General features: G+C 41.2%; 1 protein-coding gene across 4 annotated transcripts in view; it reads right to left on the reverse strand.

The window, feature by feature from the left end:
• Positions 1-1,175: 1,175 nt before the first annotated feature.
• ERCC5 (ERCC excision repair 5, endonuclease) overlaps positions 1,176-26,201 on the reverse strand; it is a 29,319-nt gene continuing 4,293 nt past the window's right edge. Inside the window, exons 3-15 of one of the 4 annotated variants that reach the window (XM_059144385.1) lie at positions 24,244-24,359; positions 23,660-23,746; positions 22,191-22,251; positions 19,726-19,869; positions 18,017-18,224; positions 16,491-17,582; positions 13,536-13,777; positions 10,640-10,759; positions 10,258-10,471; positions 9,354-9,498; positions 5,181-5,381; positions 3,738-3,822; positions 1,176-1,869 (exon numbers count right to left, since the gene is read on the reverse strand). In XM_059144385.1, coding sequence (XP_059000368.1) covers positions 1,267-1,869; positions 3,738-3,822; positions 5,181-5,381; positions 9,354-9,498; positions 10,258-10,471; positions 10,640-10,759; positions 13,536-13,777; positions 16,491-17,582; positions 18,017-18,224; positions 19,726-19,869; positions 22,191-22,251; positions 23,660-23,746; positions 24,244-24,359 — 3,318 coding nt within the window. In that variant the 3' untranslated portion in view covers positions 1,176-1,266. Of the gene's footprint in view, positions 1,870-3,737; positions 3,823-5,180; positions 5,382-9,353; positions 9,499-10,257; positions 10,472-10,639; positions 10,760-13,535; positions 13,778-16,490; positions 17,583-18,016; positions 18,225-19,725; positions 19,870-21,012; positions 21,107-22,190; positions 22,252-23,659; positions 23,747-24,243; positions 24,360-26,201 lie in introns of those variants that run through there. The other 3 variants (XM_059144388.1, XM_059144386.1, XM_059144387.1) reach the window with 3 other exon arrangements.

Below are 26,201 nucleotides of genomic sequence, written 5' to 3' on the forward strand. Positions count from 1 at the left end.
AAGTTGGGCTGAAAAGTAAATATAAATGAAAGCCTAAAAAAAGGCATCCAGCAGTCAGTCCAAGGTTGTCTGAAAGGTATCTGCATTTAGTACTCGTGGGGGGAGAGGGGCGTACCGAAGATTTTCAATTATTTGGAGGTGGAGGGAAGTAAATCAGTAAAGATGGAAATACCGAAGATGTCAGAAAAGACACAGACGTGGGTAGACAGTCGCTCTGAAGGTAATTGGCAACGAGCTCCTCAGGCTGTCCGTGACTGTAAGCAATCAGAACTTTGGGAATTGCTGTTCTGAGAGTGGGAGCTGGAGGAAGAATAAACTAACCCAGGCTAGGCCACTCAGAACGAATGTCTCCGTTAACAAGAACCAACCCCTGGAAGCCGCTCCTGACAGTGGCCGGCCTACACTGGTTCAACCATGAGCCCCCCACAGCCATTTACAGAAGTCAGCTCATGACAACTAAAGCATTTTATTTTTTTTTTAAGATTTTATTTATTTATTTGACAGAGAGAGATGACAAGCAGGCAGTGAGGCAGGCAGAGAGAGAGGAGGAAGCAAGCTCCCTGCTGAGCAGAGAGCCCGATTTGGGGCTCGATCCCAGGACCCTGGGATCATGACCTGAGCGGAAGACAGTGGCTTAACCCACTGAGCCATCCAGGCGTCCCAACTAAAGCATTTTAAAAGACAAACATAACGGTACAGAGGTTCTGTGTTTGGTTAATGCTCACAGGGGAAATCACGCACCCCATCTAGGTTTCCTAATTATCTTGCTAGACCCACAGCAAACATACTCTTCAAGGTCTGTTGCGGCAGTGAGCTTCCCTCCTGCTGTCCTTTTAAGTGGACCCTGAGGAAAAATGGGAAGTAGCAGGGGGCAGGACTTCATTTAGGTGTGAGAAACAGCCACTCTTACTGAATAAGAAATTCGGATATATCCCTTCTCATCTGAATCGGAGTCAGAGGGAATGCTGATTGACAGTGACTACTGATGAACAGAAATCCTTTTTTCTTTTTGTTAATGCAGAAAGCATCAGACGTTGTACGATAACAGAAACACCAGCAAAGACTAAATACAAGGAAATAGTCAATGACACATAAAACACTAAAGAAGTGTAACACGTGGGAAAATAAATGTCAAATTTTGCATCCATAGTTTAAAAAAACACACAATACAAAAATCGGGCAAATGCTTTTAATTGTATTATTTCCTCACAACAAATTCATTACGAGATGTTAGGTTGCACCCGATGATGGGAGAATACATGATTTTTAAATTAATTGGCTTTTCCCCTTTCTTCCTCTTGTACCTCTCCGCTTCCCCTTTCTCCTCCCAAACACAGATCTGGCGGTCACCAGCACTGGTGCGACTCTCCCTCCGTCATCATCACTAGAGCTGCTGCTGCTGCTGCCTTCTTGGTCCCTGGCAGGAGCAGGGGTCGCTGTGCTCTGCAGACCCGGGCGGCTAGCGGGTACCTCGGGGGCCGCTCTCTCCTGTGGCACGTTCACTGAAGACACACACTCACAGTCCTCCCCCGAAGAGGTCCCAGATGACGGCGAGAGGCAGGCCCCCCCCAAAAATCCGCCACATTTACTCTCTTGCTTAGAATCTGAAAGCCTCTTTCTTTTCAGGCTTGATGACTCTTTCCATTTATTTGCTATGCTTCTCTTCTGGGTTTTTCCTTTTGCCTTATCAGGGAACTCAAAATCGTTCTCCATGGCAACAGACACTGCTTCTATTTCGCTGGCTGCGGCTTCTCTCTCTTTTCTCAGCATACATGTCACAGCTCTGTTAAGTCTCTGGCTCCTAATACCCTTAGCATCTTGTCTCTCCTGTTGAGCTAATCTAAAGAAAGAATCAATTCGGAGCTGCGTCTAAAAAAAATGAAATGAAATAATTAAAAAAAAAAAAGTCAGGCCAGTTAGTCAACTTTCTGAAGCAAATCAAAGAGCACTCCACCTTGAGTCACTAGCTTTGGATAACTCTTTCAGAGAATGTTCATTCCCCATCTCTCAAAAGCCAGATCTCTCCCTCAGGATTTACTGAGAATAAATTTTATTTTCTAGACCAGACTTGAAACCCTGCGTCCACATCTCCAATAAGAACCCCCTTCCCAGGCACTCAGAGAGTCAGTCAGGTATTTTTCAGTAGACAAATGTGCCATCTTCTTTTGGAGCAGCACAATTTCATGGGGTCTGTTTCTAAATTCCACTCTTCCCTTCTCTTAAAAACACGGTCATCACATGGTACATTGAGAAGGCAAACGCACTGCATGCTGGGACATGGTCATGCCCTTTGTTTAGCAAATCCACTTTAAGCAAGATGTTATTAAAATAATAGTTATATGTGAAGAAAGTTTTATGCCTAATGTTCATCACAGCATTATGTATGAAAACCTGAAAATCAAGGGTCCACGTAAGTGAACTGAACCCATAAGTGAAATCTCTTTGATGCAATGTAATCTGGTCATTTGAAATTATGAAAACCATGCAATATAAAGAAAAAAAAGTCTTAATGTTAATAAGTACGAGAGGGGAGTTAGATCAAATTGTATTTATGTATGATAACAAATATATGTGCAAAGGAGGGGGGAAATAAAAGAAAATAAAGCTAAATGTTAATATCTGTCTCAGAAAAAGTAAATAATGGATCATCTTAATTCACTTTTTTCACTTCCTAATTTTGGGGAAATAAATTTATATTAACTTCTTTAATGTAAAGGAAGAAACATATTACAAAAAAACTTATCTGAAATTAAGGAGTAATCAGTCACGAAGCCAATAAGCTTTCCTTGGCTATTTGTATACAATGGCTACATTATAGAAAGTCATCAAATAAGCAAAGGAGACTTGTTCAGAGAGGCCATCCACCTCAGTTTTATTTTTTTCTAAATTAACAAAACCTAACCATAATAGGTTTAAATATATGTAATTCATAGGATATGGTCTGATTTCTACTAAGTGGTTTACCTGTACATACATTTTGGAGTTTGTTCCTGGGGTAGGAACATACTCATAGATAAAGCAAGACACAATTACCTACACCCACCTCACAGGACAGAGCCATACAAAGGCCTCATCTCTCCTCAAAAATCTCTCCTCAGGGCACCTGGGTGGCTCAGTGGGTTAAATCTCTGCCTTCAGCTCAGGTCAAGATCCCAGGGTCCTGAGATCGAACCCTGCATCAGGCTCTCTGCTCAGCAGGGAGCCTGCTTCCCTTCCTCTCTCTCTCTGCCTGCCTCTCTGGCTAATTGTGATCTCTGTCTGTCAAACAAATAAATAAAATCTTAAAAAAAAAATCTCTCCTGCCAATGTGCCATAGTGATGATGATTCATTTATAGAATGAAGGCACATTTGCACTTGAAGAGAATTTAATGATCAGGATTTGCTTTGGACTGGACACTTCCTGAAATTTTTTTAAAGGAAAATAGCTCTGAAAAACTAAAATAGTCAACCATAAACATCTCAGTATGCAATCCATTACTAGCCTATTTTTTTTTCAAAGTCAGAATAAACACTCACAGATCCTGAAGTTCAACCCTAAGAGTGAAATTGAAAAATGGAGACAAAGTGCCATTTCCCCTTCTTCTGTTTTCCTCTGTTCTCTTATCTAAAAGTGTTAATAACTTTAAAATGTATGTTATAGGCTCTAAAATAAAAGAGTAAAGGATCTTTCATAGCTGCCACTAGCAGTCCTTCTATGTTCGCTCCTCACCCTGAACTTAGGAAAAGAGCTGATTACCTGCTGGGCGTTCAGTTGCTTTAATACTGGAAACAGAGACTCATCTGTCTTCGTCCTGTTCCACCCAAAATAACGCTGACAAAATATGCAGGCAGTTAAGGCTTCTACATGTTTTTAAAGATATTTAAACAAGTGATAAATAAAAAGGTGCAAAAAACTCACCCATAATTCCATTCCCTGTATCTCTAAAGATTTTCATATTTATAAAGAATAAAGTGGTAAGAGAACAGAATGACAAAACAAATTACTGCAACATAATCCTGTGGCAGTGTCTCCTGTTCAATGTCCTCTAAGATGAGACATATCCAACTCTCATTTTAAGATATCAAAGACTCATTACTCTGAGAAAAGGTTAACCTAGAATAAAAACAAGTTTCAGATATCATACATACTTCAAGAGAAAACTGTACTAGGACTAATACTATTGCAAACATTTAAGTATCTATCGAAATGATGATTTAAATATGCATGAAGGAACATATAAACAATAGTAAAGAATAAAACTAATCATGTCTTCTATCCTTTCAGAATGAGTAATAATTAGTGGTTGTATCTATGCATGCTTATCAATACCTAGTTCAAATAAAGATCCTCTCCACTCTAAAGAGATTATTCATAATAGCTAAAACATGGAAGCAACCCAAGTATCTACCAACAGATGAATGGATAAGCAAAATGGGGCATATCCACACAATTGAATATTATTCAGCCTTAAAAAGGAAGGACAGGGACGCCTGGGTGGCTCAGTTGGTTAAGCAGCTGCCTTCGGCTCAGGTCATGATCCCAGCATCCTGGGATCGAGTCCCGCATCGGGCTCCTTGCTCGGCAGGGAGCCTGCTTCTCCCTCTGCCTCTGCCTGCCATTCCGTCTGCCTGTACTCGCTCTCTCTCCCTCTCTCTCTGACAAATAAATAAATAAAATCTTAAAAAAAAAAAAAAAAAGGAAGGACATTCTGACATGTGCTACAGCTTGGATGAGCCTTGAGGACACTGTGCTCAGCGAAATAAACCTGACACAAAAGGACCAATACAGAACGATTCTACTGAAATGAGGTACTCAAGTCTTCAAAACCCTGGAGACAGAAAGTAGACTTGTGGTTGCCAAGGGCTGAGGGGAGGGGAGGGGGAGTTGCTGTCAAGGGGTCTAGAGCTTCAGTTCTTTTCACATGAAAAGAATGTGGAGGGATGTATTGACTGGTGATTGTTGCCCAACAATACGCAAATATTTAATGCCACTGAATGGTACACTTAAAATGTTAAAATGACAAATTTTGTTATGTGTAATTTACCACAAAAAAAAAAAAAAAAAACCCTAAGGAGAGGAAAAAAGGAGCATCTTAAACAAAGTTATTAAGAAAAAACCGATCTAAGTGTTCCCTATGATTCAAACAAAGCACATTATTTGGCTCAGTGCTCCTTTATGCTTTAAGGAGTAAAAGGATACTCTCTAATTTTGTCCAGATCCGGCTTCCCCCACAGAAATGCCCCCCTGGACTCATCCACCACAGGTTTGAGGTAAGCGTCTGCAACAGCCGGGTTGGGAAAGCCAGGTGTGAGCTGCAGCTTGCGCAGTTTTTTTTTCACTTTGGTGTCATAGGGGTTAGGTCTTATCTTCTTATTTTTTTGAGCTTCGTGCCACCACTCTCTGTAAGGCAAAGGAGATGAGACTTCAGGACATTATGGCAGATGTGCTGCAGATAAACGGCCATTCTTGGAAGGTGTAAACTGAAGCCCCAGAACAAATCCCACGATCCACAGAGTAACCACGGCAGACACTGACTTCCTCCGCGCCTGGCTCCGGGTCAGCTGTCATACACCCCGCTCATCACCCGAGCTCAGTCCTACCACCGGCCTCACCCCACAGGGAAAGAAACCCACCCCAAGCACAAGTCACCATCTGCTCAAGATTTCACAGCTGGCACTGGCGTGCTCAGACCCTGAGAATCGCCCGCACAGCCCACACTTCTCTGCGGCTCTTTTCACACCAGGAAAATGAGGTCAAAGATCTGTATCATTACCTCAAATCAACTACAATAATAGACCCAAGAATATTTAATAATATGTAAAAATACCAAGAACATCATGTCATATCTTAAAAATGCAGAACATGATTCTACAGAAAGTAAAATCTCAATTTTGGAGAAGACGCATATATGTAAAGAAAGAAAAACAGGCAAAGCAATTTAAAATAATAAAAGCAACGACAACTATTATTTTACTGTGTTAGGCAATGTTCTAAGCAAGAATACAACTGTACATTTTCTTCTTTATATTTTATTACTTTTTCAGTTTTTCCATCGTGAGCAGAAATTACTATGGCAAATTAAAGACAGCCGCACATTTTGAGCTCCTCCCCCCATCCGGAAGTGGGGCCCACGTCCCCTCCCTTGAGCCGGGTGGGCTCTGGGATGGAGGAAGGGAAGCTGTGCCTGGTCTTCAAGCCTGCGGTTTCCACATCCAGAACCTCGGAGTATCTGCCTCGGAAGCAGCTGACATGCTGGGACGAAGCTCCAGCTGGTGAGGGGGTCCAGATGGAGGGGGCCCGAGGCCCCGCCCCCAGTTCTGGCTGAGCTCGGGGCTGACGTCAGCGCCCCCGGCCAGACACGTGGTCCCTCACCGGCGGATCCTCTAGCCCAGCTCAGCGGCCCCCGACAAACACGGAGCCTGACGAGACGTGCCCACGCAGCCTCGCCAAACTGCAGATTCACAGGCAAAACCAATGACTGCTGGAAGCCACTGAGGTTTAAAGTATCTTATAATGCGGCAAGAGATAACCAGAAAAATTAATACAATAGGAAGAATGAAGAGCATAAAGTTAAAAACAAAGAAAACCCTCACTAATCAATGCATTCATGAAACGCTAAAAAGAACAAAACTCTCTCGTTGCTCTGCTTCACATACTGGGGGGTATCGGACACAGACTCGGAGTCGCTCAGTCTCCCCTCGCCGATGCAGGAGCGCCACCTAGCATTGGAAAAGACTAACTGCAGTCTTCACGCAGCATCCAAAGGCCAAAAGGAACTCCGATCTACCTTCCGTCAGTTCTACAATACCGTCTCCAGGAGTGCACTAAGAGAACAGCTAGCATGCTCACCTACTCTCTTTTGAATTTCCATCTTCGCGACAAGCAAGCGGGCCTATCAGCGAGGACGACCAGCACAACATGCCCAGTGTTCATGGCACTGAGAGAGTCTCCGCCTCCACAAAGCAGGAGGGCCGGGCACTGCCATAAAGATGAAAGATGGCATCTGCCCATCAGCTGAGCTCTGGGGGACACGACCGGGAGTGGGAGCGACTGTGCTAGGACTGAAGGAGCTGTGCCCTGGCCAAGTCAGTGGGGTGACTGTGTTCTCTGTCCCAGTTCCTTCAGGGTTATCTGAGCATTTGGGCCCAGTGTTTTCCGATCTCATTTCCCCCAGGAGAACCCAAAATGTTCTACGAAATCTCCCCTAATTTAAACGTCGGTAGTCAATTCACAATGAAGGCTCCACAGACGAGCCAGCGCACTGTGCAGGCCTGACCAAACACAGCTGGGCTGAATTCAGCAGGCAGGTCCAGCGCAGCTCCACCTAAAAGGGGGGTGACGAGCCAGAGTCTAGCTAGGGGAAAGGAAAAGCAGAAAAGAAAGCAAGGAAACAACCTCCGTGTCACTGCTCTTCCACCTCCTCCCGCTCTCTAACTGTGCATCTGTCTTCGCGTTCCGGGCCCTGCACGGCTCCGGCCGCTCGCTCTGCCGGCCGCCAGCTGGACAGCCAGAGCAGAAACGGCTAAAATGTAAACCACTCAACTAACAACAAATGAGCAACAACTGTTGAGAGCAAAGAAATATGGCATAAGTAGGCATTCACTCTACCAGAAATGCACATTTTCAACAAACAAGAAAATTTAGGATATCAAATTGAAAATCTAAATACCATTTATCCTAAAACAATAATCAGATAAGAACCCAAAGATACGTCTCTGAAGACACTCAAATCGTGTTTGTTCAGACTTAAAAAACAGAAATAACAATAGGCATATGACTAATTAATCATGATACATCAAAAGACTACTATGGAGTCATTCAAAACTGTTACTCATCTCTACACTGTCCGTAGTATGCCTTGTTCTATCACCACATGAGTTACCGGTAACATAAAAAGCATATGGCTTCATCCCATTCTTAAAAAAAGAAACAATACACACTTGCATGAGTAAAGACGTATACATATATATGGTTAACATAAGCGTATACTATGCATAGAAAAGTCTAAAATTATATAAACCAAAATGTTAACTGTAACCATCTTTTTAATTCATATTTCATAATTTTTCTATTATTATTTATACAATAAAGTTATCTGTAGTTTTTCAAGTTATTTAAATACCATGACCTATGAGCTACCCAATAACTTACTGCCACTGTATTATTTCATCAATAATATGAAAATTATGAGGAGAGAGATAAAGAAAACATAAAATAAATACATTGGTATGTGTGCTACAGCTGGAGAAGAGCAAACATTAAGACCACTTCTGCATTTAAGTTTTAATTGTAGTAACTGATTCTTATACCAGAACATCTGAGAATTTTTCAGACACAACTGGAGATACAACTGGAAAGAACTTCAAAGAATCATTAAATCAGCTCCTACCAACTAGTATCTCATGACAAGCTGGTGGTTAAAAAGTGCCATCACAACCTTGTGAGTAGCCTAAAAACCACTGAACTGTGAAATATATGGTAGGTGACTTACATTCCAATTTTTTAAAATGCCATGAAGGACCAACCTTAAGACAGAACTCCTTCCATAGACATCCTCGTGACTACCACTGTCCCAGAACCTTCCTAACTGAAGTGCACCCCAAGGGCAGCAGAATGGTGGGTTCGGGTGGGATGCACCAGCACTAAACACATCAAAGTACACGCAGCAACAAAGGAACAGCAGGGCATAGGTAAAGTTCTTAACATTCTATTTCCATGCCCCTTCTGGCCCCTCTTTCAGCTCCTCAACACATAGAAGTACAGGGATGTGTTTGCTTCTCTAGCTCCCCCAAGTGTGAAGCTCCTTGAGAATGCAGCCTACGGCTTAGTCAACTTTCCTCCCCCAGCCTAGCAGGGCGTCTGACACACAGCAGTTACTCACTTGATCTCTGAATGAATGAAATGAGATTTCCATTTGCCTGTGAAATCCTACAGACAAGTCTATGTACCCTTGAACTAGGATAAGCCTAGTGCCTCAGATTGTCTCCGATTTCACTGAAGTCTAGAAAAGGGAAAACAAATTTGGTAACCCTATCAATTCTGGTGATTTGTGACAGTTCATGAGGCAAGTAATAGTTCTGTTTTAAACTGGGTATTTTTTTTTAAGATTTATTTATTTATTAGAAAGAGAGAGAGAGCAATAGAGTGTGCCTGCCTGTTCCAGGGAGAGGAGCAGAGGGAGAAGAGAATTCCAAGCAGACCCCCATGCTGAGCACTAAGCACGACGCCCAATGTGGACTTGATCCCACAACCCCATGACCATGACCTGAGCCAAAACCAAAAGTAAGACACTTAACTGACTGTGCCACCCAGGCACCCTAAATTGGGTATTTACATAAACACCTGAGTTAAAGAAATGAAGAAAGAACTTACGAGAATTTTAGCAGAGGTTCCAGGCCAGGTCCAGGGAATTCATTGAGAATTTCCATGGCTGTAACACAACCTACAGTTGGTATTCCTTCTGTATAATCACTTCCAAGCAAATAGGCCAAATTTATTAATTTGTTTCGGTCTAATCCTAGAAAAGTAAAAACATTTTATATTTTTTAAATTTTTATTAGAACACACCAAGCAAAATTCTGCCTCTGGGCCTTTACACTCTCCAGGCCCTTTGTCTGACATGCTCATCCCTAAGGATGTACAACACTCATTACCTCTTCTCCTTGGGCCCTAGCCCAAAAACAACCTATTAGTGAAGACTCTCCTGACCACAGCTCCATATACAACAGCACACACCCATCCTGTGACTGCAGGTCACCCTCTCCTGTTTCCCAGCTTTTTTTTCTACATGGATTATGTTTATTATTTCCTTTTCCTACTAGACTTGTATTCTCCCATTTCCCCACTGCCAAGAACGAGAACTGGCATACAGGAATCACACAATATGTATTTGTTAGATGAATGGGAAAAAAAAGAATCACTGCCAGAAACACCACCACGGGGCCATGGAGCTCGTGACTCCAGCAGGACTGACTCCGCCTGCCTCATCTCTCCACCACCTTTGGTTTACTCCAGAGATCTAGGATAACTGGTCAAAGTCTAAGCAGGTCAGGTAATTAATTCTTCAGGAAATCCCTACATATTTCTAGGGTTTTAATTTCTTAATTCTAATTTAAAAATCCCACTCCTCTCTAGAAACAAAAGATCACTTACATGAAAATGGTAGAGACCTACCATTTCCCAATTAATACATCAATGAGTTCCTTGGAAAGGAAAAAATTCATAATACAAATTCTAAAGGTAAATCTCATAAAGTAATCATACTCTGAAGTCTTACCCAGTTGGTTGTGAAAGTCCACATACTGGTAATACTCTACAAACTTGTTTTTATTAAAAAAGTTTTTATAGACATGCCGTGCTCCAAACAGCCAAATATCACTATCATCAGTGATTGTTCCAGAAGTCTGATCGGTCAGATCCAGGATGGCGCACTGTGCCTCTGCTTCCATGGGAGCTTCGATGTAGGGAATGCCAAACAGGCGAAGAAGTTCCTGGAGAGTCAGAGACACGCTGTGACCCCCGTGAAATGCGGGAAATGGGCCTTGACCAGAAATGGGAGCAGTGTTGCACACATTTCACTGAAGACATGCCGTTGGGGAATCAGATTAAGTAAAACCAGCAGTGGGAATTGCAAAAGGAGGCCTGGCCGGTACACCTACCTGGCTTTCCAGGAACATCTGCCCTGTCACAGTAGCAGCAATCCGTTCTTGCTGCTGTTTTTGTGCTTCCAGCGAATTCTGCTGTGTTAACAGGCTGCTTTCCAGAGTTTCCAGCTCCTCCTGCAAAATAAATTTCATCATTATATTAATGATCCAGTTGAACTCATTTGTTACAAAAAGCCTACATTTAGTCTGACTCAATTACCAAATAAGCGTTCCTCCTTATGAAATTTCCCACTTGGATTTCTGAGCAAGTCTGTAATATCTTCAAAGTTCCCTCACAAAATCACCCATGTTTTAGTTTAAACAAATTGAATTTAAGAAACACTGAGTGAGGGACACCTGAGTGGCTCAGTCCATTAAGCATCATCTGCCTTCAGGTTAGGTCATGATCCCAGAGTCCTGGGGACTGGGCTCCCTGGGAGCCTGCTTCTCCCTCTGCCAGCTGCTCCCCCTGCGTATGCTTTCTCTTACTCACTCTCACTCAAATAAATAAAATCTTTAACACACACACACACACACACACACACACACACAAAAAGAGTGAGATACCACTTCCCACCCACTAGAGCGACTAGAATCAAAAGGACAGATACAAATAAGCGTTGATGAGAATGTGAAAAATCGGAACCCTTATATACTATTCGTGGAAATAGTGCAGCCACTTTGGAAAACAGTCTGACAGGGACTCAAAAGGTTAAACACAGCTACCTGTAACCCAGTAATTCTATTCCTAGGTGTATACCAAAGAGAAATGAAGATATATTCCATCCCACAAAAACTTGTACATAGATGTTAATAGCAACATTATTCATAATAGTCAGAAAGTATAAACAACCCAAATGTCCATCAAATGATGACTGAATCAAATATGGTACCTATCCATACAATGGAATACTATTTGGCAATAAAAAGAAATACAGGACTAACACATGCTACAACATGGATGGACTTGAAAACATTCTGCTAAGTGAAAGGAGCCTGAAAAAAAGGCCACAGGTTGTATTATCCCATTTATATGAAATGTCCAGAAAAGACAAATCCATAGAAACAGAAAGAAGATGAGTCGTCAAAGAGGTGGAGAGGAAGGTACAGGGAGTGACTGCTAATGGGTTCCGGGCTTCTTTTTCAGGTGATGGAAATGTTCTAAGATTGCAATAGTTGTAGGACTCTGTGAATTATACTAAAAGCTATCAATTGTAAAAAATAAAACATCAATTTCTATAGTCTTAAAAATATTAAATACTTGGGGATAAATCTGACAAAGGATGTATAAGATTTGTATAGTGAAAACTGCAAAATACTGAAAAAATTTTAAAAGGTCTGAATAAATCAGGCCATATCCTGTGTTCAAGGATCAGAAGATAGAGTGTTGCTAAGATTTAATTCTCCCCAAATCGATTTGTATCTTCAGTACAATCTCATCAAAACCTTGGGCATTTTTCATCCAAATTGAGAAACTAATTCTGAAATTCATATGGAAATGCAGAGGATTTATAAAAGTGAAACAACTTGGAGAAAAACAAAGTTGGAAGATTCATACTCCTATTGTCTTGTTTCAAGAGTTAACGTAAAACCACAACATGTAATGTGTTTTTTTTTAAAGATTTTATTTATTTATTTGACAGAGAGAGATCACGAGTAGGCAGAGAGTGAGGAGGAAGCAGACTCCCTGCTGAGCAGAGAACCCGATGCGGGACTCAATCCCAGGACCCTGAGATCATGACCTGAGCCGAAGGCAGCAGCTTAACCCACTGAGCCACCCAGGCGCCCCTGTAATGTGTTTTGAGTTGATTTTGGTGTATCATACACAACACCAAAGTTGCCTTTTTTCCTAGCACCGCTGTAAAGACTCTCCTTCCTCCATCCAACTGCCTTTCTAGCATTGTTGAAAATTTGTTCTCCATATATACATGGATCCATTTTTGTACTTTTATTATGTTCTATTGATCTATTTGTCTATCTTTATGCCAAGAGCAAACTGTCTTGATCACTGTTGTTTGCTTCCGCTGCAGGACTCTTGTTTTGTTCTCGTGATCTATGTATCCATCCTTTAGTCAATATCATACTTTCCTAATTATTGTTATATTTATAGTAAATCTCGATATCAGGTATTATAAGTTCTCTAAATTTTTTCTTTTTCAAATTTGTTTTGACTACTCTAGCTTCCTTACTTTTCCATGTAAATTTTAGAATCAGCTTGTTAATATCTATCATTGGTTTTTTTATTGGAATTCCATGAATCTATGGATCAGTGTGGGGAGAACTGATATCTTAATAATATTATATCTTCCCACCCAAAACCACATCTATTTAGGTCCTCCCTGATTTCTAGCATCAGTGTTTTGTAGTTTTGAAATACAAATCTTTCACATACGTTGTAAGCCCTACATATAAGTATTTTATGCTTTAAGGTGGTATTGTATGTGACTCTTTCTGTGGATTGAATTGAGTTCCCCAAAAATTTCTATGTTAAAACCCTAACCCCAAATGTGATTGCATCTGGAGATGGTGTCTTTAGGAAGTAATTAAGGTTAAATGAGGTCATAAGGGTGGAGCCCTAATCTAATAGGACTATAGCCTTATGAAAGAAAGATACCTCCTTCCTTTCCATCCTACCCTCTCCCCCTCTCCCCCCATCTCCGCCCCTCTCCCCAGCACCTGAGGACAGCAGGAGGGCAGCCATCTGCAAGCCAGAAAGCTCTCACCAGGAATCAAATTAGCCTGCACCTTGATCATAGACTTCCCAATCCCCATAATGATGAAAAAATAGCTAAGAAAAAAAAAAGCGTGCAAAAAGCTAATAAATGTTCAACCAGTAACTCCTTAAAGCTCAAAAGCTATTTAACTTGGCTCTTTTTTAGCAGTAGGTTAAGACTTGATCTCTTATTATTACCAAATTAATATCTTTCCATTCATTGAGTGAACTGTCTGTATCTTTTTCAGTTTCTTCACATGGCTCAGAATCACATCTTCCAGAACTGAGTCTTAGGAGGCCCTCAGAGTCACCAGTGGCTTCTTCCTTCTTAGTTCCTATCAGTTCTTCTTCATCTTGTCTGGAGGGAGATTTAGAAGCTTCATGTAATTCAGCTTGAAGTTCTTCATTACTAATTATACTCTGTACTTCGATGAAACTTCCTGTACCAAAATAACAAGGTCACTTTGTTTATAAATGAAACATTAAAATTATCCCAAAATCATTGAGAGCATTCCAAAGTATCCTGAAAAATGTTTTACCCCCAAAAGATCTGAATTTACTAGAAAACATGTAAGGGTAAAACATTACTATTAAATAAATTTAATAGAAATGCCTATAACTTCAAATTAAGACTTTTCCATTAAACTGGCACTACCTTTAAAGTTAGGAAACAAGCTTTCAAAGATTTGCATAAAAGCTTTATACAAATACAATAAATTAACTAATATTGTTTTGGAGTTCAAAAAGGAGAATTATCAGAGGATGTAAACAGTCATGTAGGTTGTTATATGTTCTCATGCTATTTCACTATGAACATAGCAAAGAATAAAGCAGTGAATTAGTGTAAAGGATCCGAATAAGTACTCGGGAGAAATAGCTCTTCTTTTCCACCTTCTTTCCCTCCTCTCCTGTGTCTTGTCTTTTCTTTTAAAAAAAAAAATAATAAATAATTGATTCCCTTCTTTTGCTTCAGGTGGAGGAGCATGAATTTCAGGATGCAATCATGATGGACAGAGTGGGCTCGAGATCTGAGTGGGACTGGGGCCAAGGAGATAGCCAGGACCAAGGAGAACACCAATGGGATCAGGAGATGGTTACAAATTAAGAAAGAATAAGTAATAAGTCGATATATTAGGACAATGGTAGTAAGGCTTCTCAGTGTTAGGAAGGAAAATTGTAACAAAAGTGGAGGCTAAAAGGAAATCTGTGATGTCGGATTGGAATCAGTATCAGTACGAACTCAATAAATTTTTATATATGAAACATTTATACATAAATATATATTTGTAGAGAAGTAAATACAGGTGGGTGTGTGCACATGTTTGTGGGTATATACATAAATATACTTCCTGGCTCTGTCCCTGAGAGGGCCTGAAGCAACGACACCCCAGTACCAGTGAGCACACTCAGGGTCCAGATCTTGGTTTCTAAACATCATGCTCTATTCCAGGGAACTAGAGCTGGATCCAGGGACAGGGCAGGGTAGGGCAAGAATAAAATAAATCTCGAACATCTTGACCAGAAAGTAAAGAAATACTCAACATATAAGGGGGAATTGTCAAGTCCCAGAAGCCAGCCTGAAGAGGGGCCCCCATTGGCCAAAGCCAGGGAAATTCCAACCATAAAGTACAAAAGCACCATAAATCACTAAATAAAATATGAATTCTTAAATCCACATGATATAAAAAAGTAGTAAACAGGGAAGAGGGGAAGAACTTCCTTAGAAGAGGATACAAACTGAAAAATATATAAGGAATAATAGAACTAGAAAACTGCCATTTGGCAACCATCATAGTGATCATTTATTTAGGTAAAAATCATCAATGAATGCTAAAATAAGTGGACAAAGGTTTGCTCAGGAACAACATATTTACACAGCCTTTCCATAAAATACTAATTACAAAGAGGAAAAGGTAACTTTAGAATGGAGAAACTCAGCAGACATCAGGAAAAAAGTTAGCTTGTGTGTGTGTGCAAGCAATTCTTGTTATTCACAGCAGTGTGTTCTATAAAGTCACTGTGAACAATGAATTCACATATACATCCTTGTTCATAGAATAAATATATTCATAATCATAAATCCTACAAACAACCCATCCTGGTAAATTCTAACTTCTTTATCTTATAAAGGAACAAATGAGATTCAGGAGTGTTAAAGAGACTTGCCTGAGGCTGCCCACCAACAGGTGACAGAATTGGGATTCAAACCCCATCCAAATAACCTAAGCCAGAGTTTCTTGATCTAGACCACACTGCTCTCTCCCATATTCACCTTCTGGTCACCTCTGTGGGATAGCTAAAACACAAGGCAGACACCTTGCTCAGCCTTAGCTGGGAGCAGTACTGGCAATTCAAACTTCTAGCCACTTTACTCAGGTCCAAGAATGACCACAAAGATCCTACTTCTGAGTATTGATTCTGGGGTTATAAATAAATTTCAATAAGTAGGCAATTTCACAAATAAGAATAATCTGAATAATGAGAATCTGAATAATTCTCTGAATTGACTATATAGAAGTTTGTATAGTGGGGTGCCTGGGTGGCTCAGTGGGTTAAAGCCTCTGCCTTCGGCTCAGGACATGATCCCAGAGTCCTGGGATCAAGCCCCACATCAGAATCCCTGCTCTGCGGGGAACCTGTTTCCTCCTCTCTCTCTCTCTCTCTCTCTGCCTGCCCCTCTGCCTACTTATGATCTCTGTCTGCCAAATAAATAAATAAAATCTTTAAAAAGAAAAAAAAGGGTCTATATAGATATAAATACACAGTAAACATGTACATGTACATAAATATGTATAAAGAGCTATGATAAAGAAAACGTGGTAAAATGCTAGCCATTGAAGTACTGGGTGAAGGAACCAGAATGTTCTATAATATTCTTTCAACTTTATTAAATTTGTAATTATTTCAAAACAAAAAGTTAAAAAAACCAGAAGACTCATTTTTACCTTTTCCAACTGATACTTCCCCCTTTAAAAAAAAAAAACAACAACAAAGAACCAGCTATGTGTCCTTGGGAGAGTCATTTCACCTTTCTGGGCTCCTAGTTCACCGTTTGAACAAAAAGGGAACTAGACTACACTGCAGGATCTCCATTCCTGGAGATATGAAACTCTACAGGAAGTTCTGTATCTCTGGAAGAGCACAAGCACCTACCATCAGATTCACTTTCTTCAGAGTCTATTTCCATTGGCTCCATGGACTTTGGAACTGAAATTAAGTCCTGGTCTACAGAGTCCATTCTCTCATGTTCTTGGATGGTTTTCAGGAAATTTTCATGCTCTTTAGAAGTAAAGGATACTGCATTTTCCAAGTTACTTACTGCCTCTGAAGGGATACTTTGTGTATTACTCCTTTCTTGCAAACTGACAGTGTCAATGATTTCAGAAACGTGATTTTTTTCACCTTCTGTTTCATCATCAGTTGAAAGAACAGAGGAATCATATTTGCTGCCTGATGGACAAAGGTCCGGTTGTAGCTCAGGCTCTTTGGTGTATGTTTCATTCCTTGATACAGAACTTGAACTCATCGAAGGTACCGGTGTCAGTTCTCTCCCACTCTGGAGCCCAGGTGCATCGCCATGCATCACCACTGTGCTTTCTGAAGGAATGGGGTCTTCTCTCCCCTTAACTGGAGATTCACAGCTTTTCTGAAAGGCTTCACTCACCACACGAATAAGTGACATTTCTTCTTTTGGAACACTAGATTCACTGCCTGGACAGAAGATGGGATGGGACAAACGAGCTGAGTCTGCCAGCCTCCTGCAGGTGTCAGGGCTGGTTTCATGAGCAGAGTTCACATGGGTCAGATGGGGTCCTGCTGGCAACAGCATTCCTTCTCCACCTCCTTCTTGAAGGCCTTCAACAGCTTCTTCGTGGCAACTGTTCCCAAGCAGTGTTTTCACTGCTGACCCTCCTATCTGCACGTCATTTCCAGCATGTGCTTCCATGTCTTCATCATCGTCAAGAACCTTCTGAATAGCTAAGAGAGTAAGCGGGGACACAGGTGCATTCTTCGCATCAGACTGCTTTTGATTCTCACTCTCCGGCTCCTCTTCCGAGCTGCTTCCCAGCATGGCAGCCTGCATAGCCAGGGAAGTTCTTGGAGAAGGAGGGGTAGCGGCAGGCTCCTTCTCTGGCTTCAGTGCCTCACATGGAGATGACTTCGTGTCAGACAACCAGCTGCGCATTTTGCTGGAAGAAGGAAGAGACTCTGAACCCACCTCTGCAACTTTCTTAGCTTGAATACCTTAAGAAAAATTAAAACATTTCTCATTATGTAGTTTTACAGTGAGACAACATACTTCTAGTGAGATGAATAAAAGAACACTGGTTCTCATGCAGGAAGTTATAAATTTTCCTTTAAATGGCACTAAGAGTTAATTTGTTATTTAATTTTAAAGTAGGTTTGTACATGAGCACTGAGTAATGTACAGAATTGTTGAATCATTATATTGTAAACTTGAAACTAATATATAACACTATATGTTAATTATACTGGGAGTAAATAAATAAATTTTAAATAAATAAGAAAAACAAAGAGGGTTGGTACAACAGCAGGTAACCCATTAATAGCTATATAGAGAGCTTTATTATTACATGAGTAGGGTGGTAGCTCCTAGAATTCAGAGACACAACCTATTTTTGGTTTTTAACCATTAGGTAAGTGATGGTACTAAATACCTCTTATTAAGATGTAATGTGAGGTATCTTCAGAGACTACTCTCCTGGACTCTACCTCCTTCAGAAAGCCCCCTTCTTCTTCATATTGCCTTTGGATTTGTCCTGACTGTTGCTGATTCATTTCCTTTTGGACATTTTCTATGTGCTGGTTTAGGTAGTTTTTTTTAAGCAAGCCTTTGAGCTGATATTGTGAAAAGTCATTAGACTCCTAAAATGAAATAAATGAAATTATTTTTTTGTATTAAATACAGATAATATTCCCACACAGATAACATTCCCAAAGGATGAAGGAACAAAGAGCAACTTATTTTTTTTCCACTGGAGACATTTTCGTATTATAACAGTAAAATCTGAAACTAGGAAAAAACTGTAGCTGCCTTATTAAAAAATAACCTTTAAAACAAAAAGACTTAGGCAAAAGAAATCATGGATAATGTTTGTGACTTAATCATTTACTCAAAAAACATTTATTAGGCAGTAATGCATACCGGCACTGTGACATTTTGATTGTAGCTTAATAAACAGACAACCTTCTGGAATGCAATATGCAAGTAAAGTGGGGCGCCTAGTGGTCCAGCCGGTTGAGTGTCCAGTTCTTCGTTTCAGCTCCGGTCATGATTTCATGGGTTGTGAAATCTAGACAAGCCCTCGGGGCAGGAAGTCTGCTGGAGGATTCTCTCCCTCTGCCCCTTCCCCCTGCTCATACTCTCCCACACGCACTCTCTAATAAATAAATACATCTTAAGAAAAATATATCCAATAGAAAGGAAAACAAAGCTCATTCACCTGCTAAAAGTAGTAGTAATTAATGGTATAGCATGATCAGGAGACAAGGCCTGACCCCAACTCTGCACACCATCTGCTCCAAGTTTCTGTGGCTGTAGAGCCAATAGCAGATGCTCCAAGTTGAAGAATTTACCACTCAATCCCCTATGGCCACTGTCTCGAAAGAGGAAGAGAGAAGGTGATGGTCCAACTGCATTTCTAGGTCTGCACCCAAAACAAAGAGACACCTAGAATTTTAAGTTAGATTAGACTCTATATTACTATTAGTAATCTTCAGACAAGGTATATTATGGGTTAAAAAAAAAACTTTCATGAACTAACCTAAGAATTGAACCCCTAAGCATCCACTGAGCACTTACTATGTGAAAGATACTGAACTAGGTGCTGAAAATACAGAAGTGAGAAAAACAGGCACATCTGCATGCTAAGAACCATAGACATTACAGGGTGTTATGAGAACACAGAGCAGGAGTTTTTTTATTATAGTGTTTTTTTATTTTTTAAGACTTATTTATTTTGGAAAGAGAGAGAGAACACACACGCAAGGGAAGAATGAGAGGGAGAGAAAGAATCTCAAGCAGACTCCACGCTAAGCATGGAGCCTGAAGCAGGGGCTCAATCCCATGACCCCGAGATCATGACCAGAGCTGAAATCAAGAGTCAGAACCTTAACTGAATGAACCACCCAGGCATTCCAAGACCTGGTCTCAAGTGAAAGTCGAAAGACTTCTTTGAAGAAACGTGTAAGGTCAAACTTACAAATATATGATGCCTCTCAGGATCTCTGAGACACAAACGACGTTTAATCAAAACAGAGACCATGTAAGTAATACTTATCGATTTCCTTTTTTCTAATAAAAAATTTTGCTAAAGCTCTAAGCATGAGCACATTCTAAGCATTAATGTGCTGATGTATGTTTCACCTCTGGCATTGCTTCAAATAAGGTTCGTCTTCGCTTGGTAAATTCCTTCATGTCAGTCAAGATTTCGTGCTTTATTTCAAGAGGCAGGCTGCTGAAGTCTTCAGATTCAATATCTATGGCATGAGGATTATGAAAGAACTCTTCCTGCAAAGAGTAAAAACGTAACCATGAAATTTACATTGTGTACACTTACTCTATTTACCCTGATATTTACTACTGATGTAAGTTTATTGAATTTATGATCGTTCTACAAAATCTACAACAGACTAAACCCAGTTGCACATAATCTGCAACAAGTATCAGTGAACAGGCAGATTAGGGAAGAAAGCCATCCATCCACTGGCTCACTCAAAAGAAAAAACACCTATCAGACACCCCAAACGTGCCAGGCACTGTTCTAGATGCTAGGATATCGTGCCAGATCAAGTCCCTACTCTCAGGGGTAGAGTAAGACATAGAATAACCAAATAAATAAACAAATGAACAAGAAAATAAAGCAGGTTAATCTGATAAGAATAAAAAATGACGGTGAGCAGAGACTTGAAAGACACCAGCGAGACTGATCACGACATCCCAGGCTGCAGGAACAGCAAGTACCAGAGCCCTACGGTAGGGATGAGCCTTAGGAATTTGAAAAATATCTGTAATTCTCATAATGAGTTTTGTTTTGCTCTTAACCTATAATCAAAAGTGAAGACAAGTGAGAAATTCACAGGCATGAAAAAGGATAAACTGGGGTGCCTGGGTGGCTCAGTGGGTTAAAGCCTCTTGTCTTCGGCTCAGGTCGTGACCCCACGGTCCTGGGATCAAGCCCACATTGGGTTCTCTGCTCAGCGGGGAGCCTGCTTCCCCCTCTCTCTCTGCCTGCCTCTCTGCCTCCTTGTGATCTCTGTCTGTCAAATAAAATCTTAAAAAAAAAAAAAACAGAAAAAGGAAAAACCTTTTCTAAATTTTGACTAATTACTGAAAGTACTTTAAAACTCTTCATTAGTAATACAATTTGCTTTCCCGTAGGTAGGTATGTTGTATGTATATGGGCAAACCAGCCAGCACTTAGGACACTCATGCTCAGAACACCCCACGCTTTCACTATACGAAGGGAACACCTTAATGCTCCATCAGCCCTCTGAGGAAGGCATCATTATGATTTTTGTTTCACAAAAAAAGGAGGTAGGGATGGGAAATAAAGCTTAGAGAAATTAATTTGTCTAAGATCACATGGCTAGTGCACAGGAGAGTCCGTACTTAAAGGCAGGGCTTTCTGACCAAAATGTTCAGAGTCTTTACCATGTTCACAGTCTTTACCATGATTGCTGTCATTTTCTGAATTAATAATGCAGAACCTCTACAAGTTGAAGGATCGTGAGGTTGTAGCTCAAGTCTTTCTCCAGATGCACCAAATTAGGAACATAAAAAAACCAGTTAACTTGGGAATCAAAGAATATTATCCACTATTAAAAAACTTGAAAAAAAAACTCTAAAAACTTGTATATTATAGTACCACCTCAATTTGTACAAATGTCATTCATTAAAATATGTGTGGGGGTTGTTTTAGGACCGTAGGTTCTCTGACCCCTCTTTCCACCTAATCCCCTCCCCTTAATTAAGGGCTGGGCTCACTGACCAGCTTCTCACAGACAGAATGCGTAGGAAGGGGGGCTGTGCTACATCCGAAGCTGGCCGGAAAAGACTACAGGGTCCCGCTGGGCACCTGCTCTCGGGATGCCTGTCCATGGAACACAATACCATGCCCTGAGGGAGCCCAAGACACACGGAAAAGCCACAAGCAGGTGTTCTGACAACCAGTGCCAACCACCAGACGTGGGAGTAAGGAAGCCTTGGAGGGGACTCCAGCCCCAGCTACAACCGGCCTGCATTTACAAGGGAGCCGCACAGGGACGACTGCCTCACTGAGCCCAACAATCCCCAGAACAGTGAGAGGATGATAACAACCATTTTCATGCCACCACGTGACACAGCAATGGGTAACTGGAACAGAAGCACAGACATACGTTTACATACATATGCATACATGTACTCCTGACATGCATACATGTACTAAAATACACACGTGGATATTCAACCATAAGGGGTGGGGGGAGAATGGGCTAATGCAGACGAAAATGTTACTTGAAGTTATTTATAGCTGGTACGTTTTCTGAATTTTTATAGAAGTACATATTACTATTTATACTTACTTATTGTTTGTTTCGTTGGTTGGTTGTAAAAGATGGCTTGTTCTGGATGTCTAGACACACACAAAGGCAAATGCCATACAAATGTGTATGGGTCCCTGGGTATTCGTACAGATATACACATGCACACACATACACACACAGCACAATAAAGAAGGAAAGAAGGTGTGTGTCTGTATTTTACCAGGAACTTTATACCACATTTATTCATTTTCATGTTGTTCATTTCAAATAACAATATACTCTGAATTCAAAAATTACGTTAAGTACCTGTAATGCCTGTTTTTGACTCATTCTTTCTTGCCATTCTCTTTCATCTTCTTCTTCTGAACTGAAAGTCAAGCATATATTTACAGTATCTATGACTTAATGACAACTTATAAAAAATATCTCTGGAGGCAAGGGGCCACTAGTTCTAGGGGCTACGATGGTGAATCAGATGTTATGAAACACACCCTCATTATTCCCACAGTTGGGAGGGGAGCTGTGCCAGGGAGCGATTACAATATGTTCTGATGACATCCATCACAAGGGGGCATCAGCATGCTCAGAAGTAGAGTAAGGGGAGTCACCCCTCTCTAATCGGGGTGCAGGGGGAGGTCTGTAAAGTTTCTTGGAATCTCTGGCAATTGCACTGCTTGGACTTAGCTGCAAATAAGAGAGAGGTCTAGTTGTAGGGTCTGAGGAACGTTCATGGAGACAAGTGTTCCAAGCAGAAACAGTGTGTTCCATAAACATCTGGAAACAAGGGAAAGAAAGCCTGCCTGGAGATGGCATAAAGAGGGCCTGATAATGACAAACAGAGGGCTTGGTAAGGTTGGAGAAGCATGTGAGTAAGGGGCTAAAATTCTATCCTAAAGAAGTTAGAAGCTAGGAAGTATTTCAAGCTCTGAAATGACATGATCAGGTTTGGGTTTTAGCAGATTCTGCACCACAAAGCAGAGACTGAACTTGGTGAGTAGGAGTTCCAGCAAAAGGGGAAGAGCAAAGACAAAGACAGAGAAAGAAGTGTGTAAGCCTTTCTGGTACTTCAAGGTAGCAATGAAAAGAAACAGAACCGGCCTGATTCCGAAGCCACTTGGTGTCTCAGGAGCCCCTGGGAAAGGAATGTGGGCAAGTGGGGGCACAGACACACTGCCAGGCCCCGCCTACGTTTCAGCCACAGACACACTGCCGGGCCCCGCCTGCGTTTCAGCCACAGAAGCAGCTGAGAGTGAACAGCGAACTAGAGAAGAGTCCACAGAGGAGCCTGGGAAAGAGCAGCCAGAGAGGGTCCCAGACAGCCAGACAGCAGGATAACGCAGGTGCCGAGTCACGTGCAGCTAAAAAGTACAGTAAGCTGATGCCTGCTGAGTGTCTACTGGATTTAGCAAGGAGGAAGTTGTGTGTGGTCTCGCCATGTGCTGGTGAGAGACAGAAGACACAGGCTAAGAAACAGGCAGAGACAGCGTGTGTAAGCAATGGGGAGGAACGTGAAAATCCATTCGCTTCAGGAATCACACACGAATGTGCTACCACAGGGCCTGCAGATGAAGAGACAAAGGAGCAGAAACTACCAAAACACAAGGACAAGGGAGTTACAAAACAATTTAGTGTTTGAAAAACACTCTAAAAGGTGTCGAGAATACATTTGCAGATGCATTAATTCCCACATGCCTTATCATGTAGCTAAAAACACAAAGGTCTGAATCTGTCTGAAAACACAGACAATTACTATTTTTAAATAGTTAAACGTTTACCTGTTTTTTTCTTCCTTTTGTAAAGGTGGCAAAACATAGATGTCATCTTCTCTCTGAACTTGAGTAAGACTGGGGAGCGCTTCACCTCTGAAAAGCACACACAGGGGTAAGCAGAGGTGATGGGAATCAGGACGCTGAGTGAGGAAGACTCCTCTACTCATTACACAAGCCTGCTGAGGGGGTGAGAAGGGGAAAAACACGGGGCTCTAACAGGTTTCTCCCTGCCGCCCGGGCTGCCCAGGCCGCTGCTGTGGGAAGCCAGTGAGGGCTCGAGAGAAACCGGAAGCTCACTGCGGCTCCGCGCACCTCAGCCAGGGCCTCAACTGCAGGCAGGGAGATCCGCCTTACAAAAGTACAGTGTGGGCAATGCAACACTACGGCTTTTCTCTCTCCGTATCTAAGCTGACTCTCACCGAACAGGGAATTTGCACAACTTCCAAGAACTGGGTCAAATGGACAGCCCCTTACCCCTCTGATTTCACTGTGTTTTTTGCAGAGTTAAAATCAGGGAAAGGGAACCACAAGAACCCAAGGCAAAAGTTAAAAGCGTTTAATCTTTAAAATGAATGGAATTTGCCTCTTGCCTTTTGCTTTTCAAGGCAGTTTTGATAGCCTGCCTTTTCAAAAATGTTTTCAAAAGCTTCTCTGTAGTTTTTCTGGAGTCAGTGGCTGCCAAATCCTTTCTGTGCCTTCTCTTAGCCTGTGAAAACAAAGGACACAGGATTCTGTTTCAGGGTATTAGTATATTAAAAACATTTCTGTGACTTTTTTCCATAGCATTTGGTTGGTCTGAGTTTTCAGGCTACGACTGCTTTAGTATTTCCTCCCAACTGTCACATCAGTGAGTATGTGCAGGTTTCTGCTATGCAAAGAACATGGAATCGCCATCTGCCTACTACTAAATGGACGGGCTAGGACACGGTATTTGACAAACTATTAATTTATTTTCAGTTTCTTTTAAATAGACTTTCATGTCCCCAAGAAGCCTATAACTTAATAATATGTAATTGAGTAAATGTTTCTTAAAAGGGATTATTAATGTATTCTTTAAAATTGTCACTACTGTGCCAAAACCAATTTCTGATATTGGTCTTTATAAAAGTACATTAGTTGGGGCACCTGGGTGGCTCAGTCAGTTAAGCATCCGATTCTTGACTTCAGCTCAGGTCATGATTTCATGGGTTATGGGATCAAGCCCTATGTCGGGCTCCATGCTTGGCGGGGAGTCTGCTTGAAAATCTCTTTCCCTCTGCCTCTGCCCCTCCCCCTGCTCTTTCTCTAGCTCTCTCTCTCCCACAAAACATAAAAATAAAAATAACAGAATACATTACTTACATGTCACTATGTCCCTCGACATTTAAGATTATATCATAAGAAATTCTCAAATGTATTAGAAGTGTCTTGTAAGAAATGTCCATGTAGGAAAAAATCAAACACTCTCCATGCTGATGGTAGAATATAAGGAAGAAATACCAAAACATTCTTTTCCTTTTTTTAAAAATTAAGATATAACTGACCTATAACACTGTGTACAAGTTAAGGTGTACAACGTGTTGATTTGGTGCATTTACATATCACAAAATGACTACTACAATCATGTTAGCTAACACCTTTTAGGTGGGGCTGGGGAAGTGGGGAGATGTTGCTTCCTTGTTAATAAATGAATTCTGGAGTTCTTTTTTCCTGTCTATTCCTTCCAAGGAGTACCTGATAGAATGTGCCTTTGATAACTTAAAACAGCAACAGGCAAGTCTAGACCTCTTCCTGAGGGAACAGATGTCCCCAAGCATTTACCGATCCTTACTTTTACCTACATCCTCACTTAGTTAGTCAATGTCTATCTGGGACTATGAAGTGATGGGGTGGCATTTTCAACACGTAACAGTCCTACAACCAAATGGGTGCTGTCACTTGGAGGGGGTACACAATTACTCCAAAGTTCACAACTTTGTTCCAACACTGCTTTAACCTACTTTCAGAATAAAGAAACTCAATGTTACTCTTTTATATCCTGGCCATTTTCCTTCCTCAATAATCCACATTAGTCACATCTAGCACCACATAAAATCTAATTACTCTTTAAACACTGAGGACCCGCGATCTCAGATTCAAGGAGGCGTGCTCTCCAACAGGCTATCATGCTCGGCAGCATAGCTGAAAAATACATAGGACACCTGAGAAGATACTCTACGAGGAAAACTCGAACTTCTAAGAATTTTAGTAGTAGGGTTTTTTTTTAAGATTTTATTTATTAGAGAGAGAAAGAGAGAGAAAATTTCAGTAGTTCTATTAAAAGCTGAATTGTATCGGAACGCCTAGGTGGCTCAGTCGGTTAAGCTGCTGCCTTTGGCTCAGGTCACAATCCCAGGGTCCTGGGATGGAGTCCCGCATTGGGCTCCTTGCTTGGCAGGAAACCTGCTTCTCTCTCCACCTCTGCCTGCCACTCTGCCTGCTTATGCGCATGCGCTCTCACTCTCGCTCTCTCTCTCTCTCACTCTGACAAATAAATAAATAAAATCTTTAAAAAAAATAATAAAAATAA

The sequence above is a fragment of the Mustela lutreola genome, chromosome 13 (genome assembly GCF_030435805.1).
Source record: "Mustela lutreola isolate mMusLut2 chromosome 13, mMusLut2.pri, whole genome shotgun sequence".
In the NCBI taxonomy this organism is placed as follows: Eukaryota; Metazoa; Chordata; class Mammalia; order Carnivora; family Mustelidae; genus Mustela; species Mustela lutreola.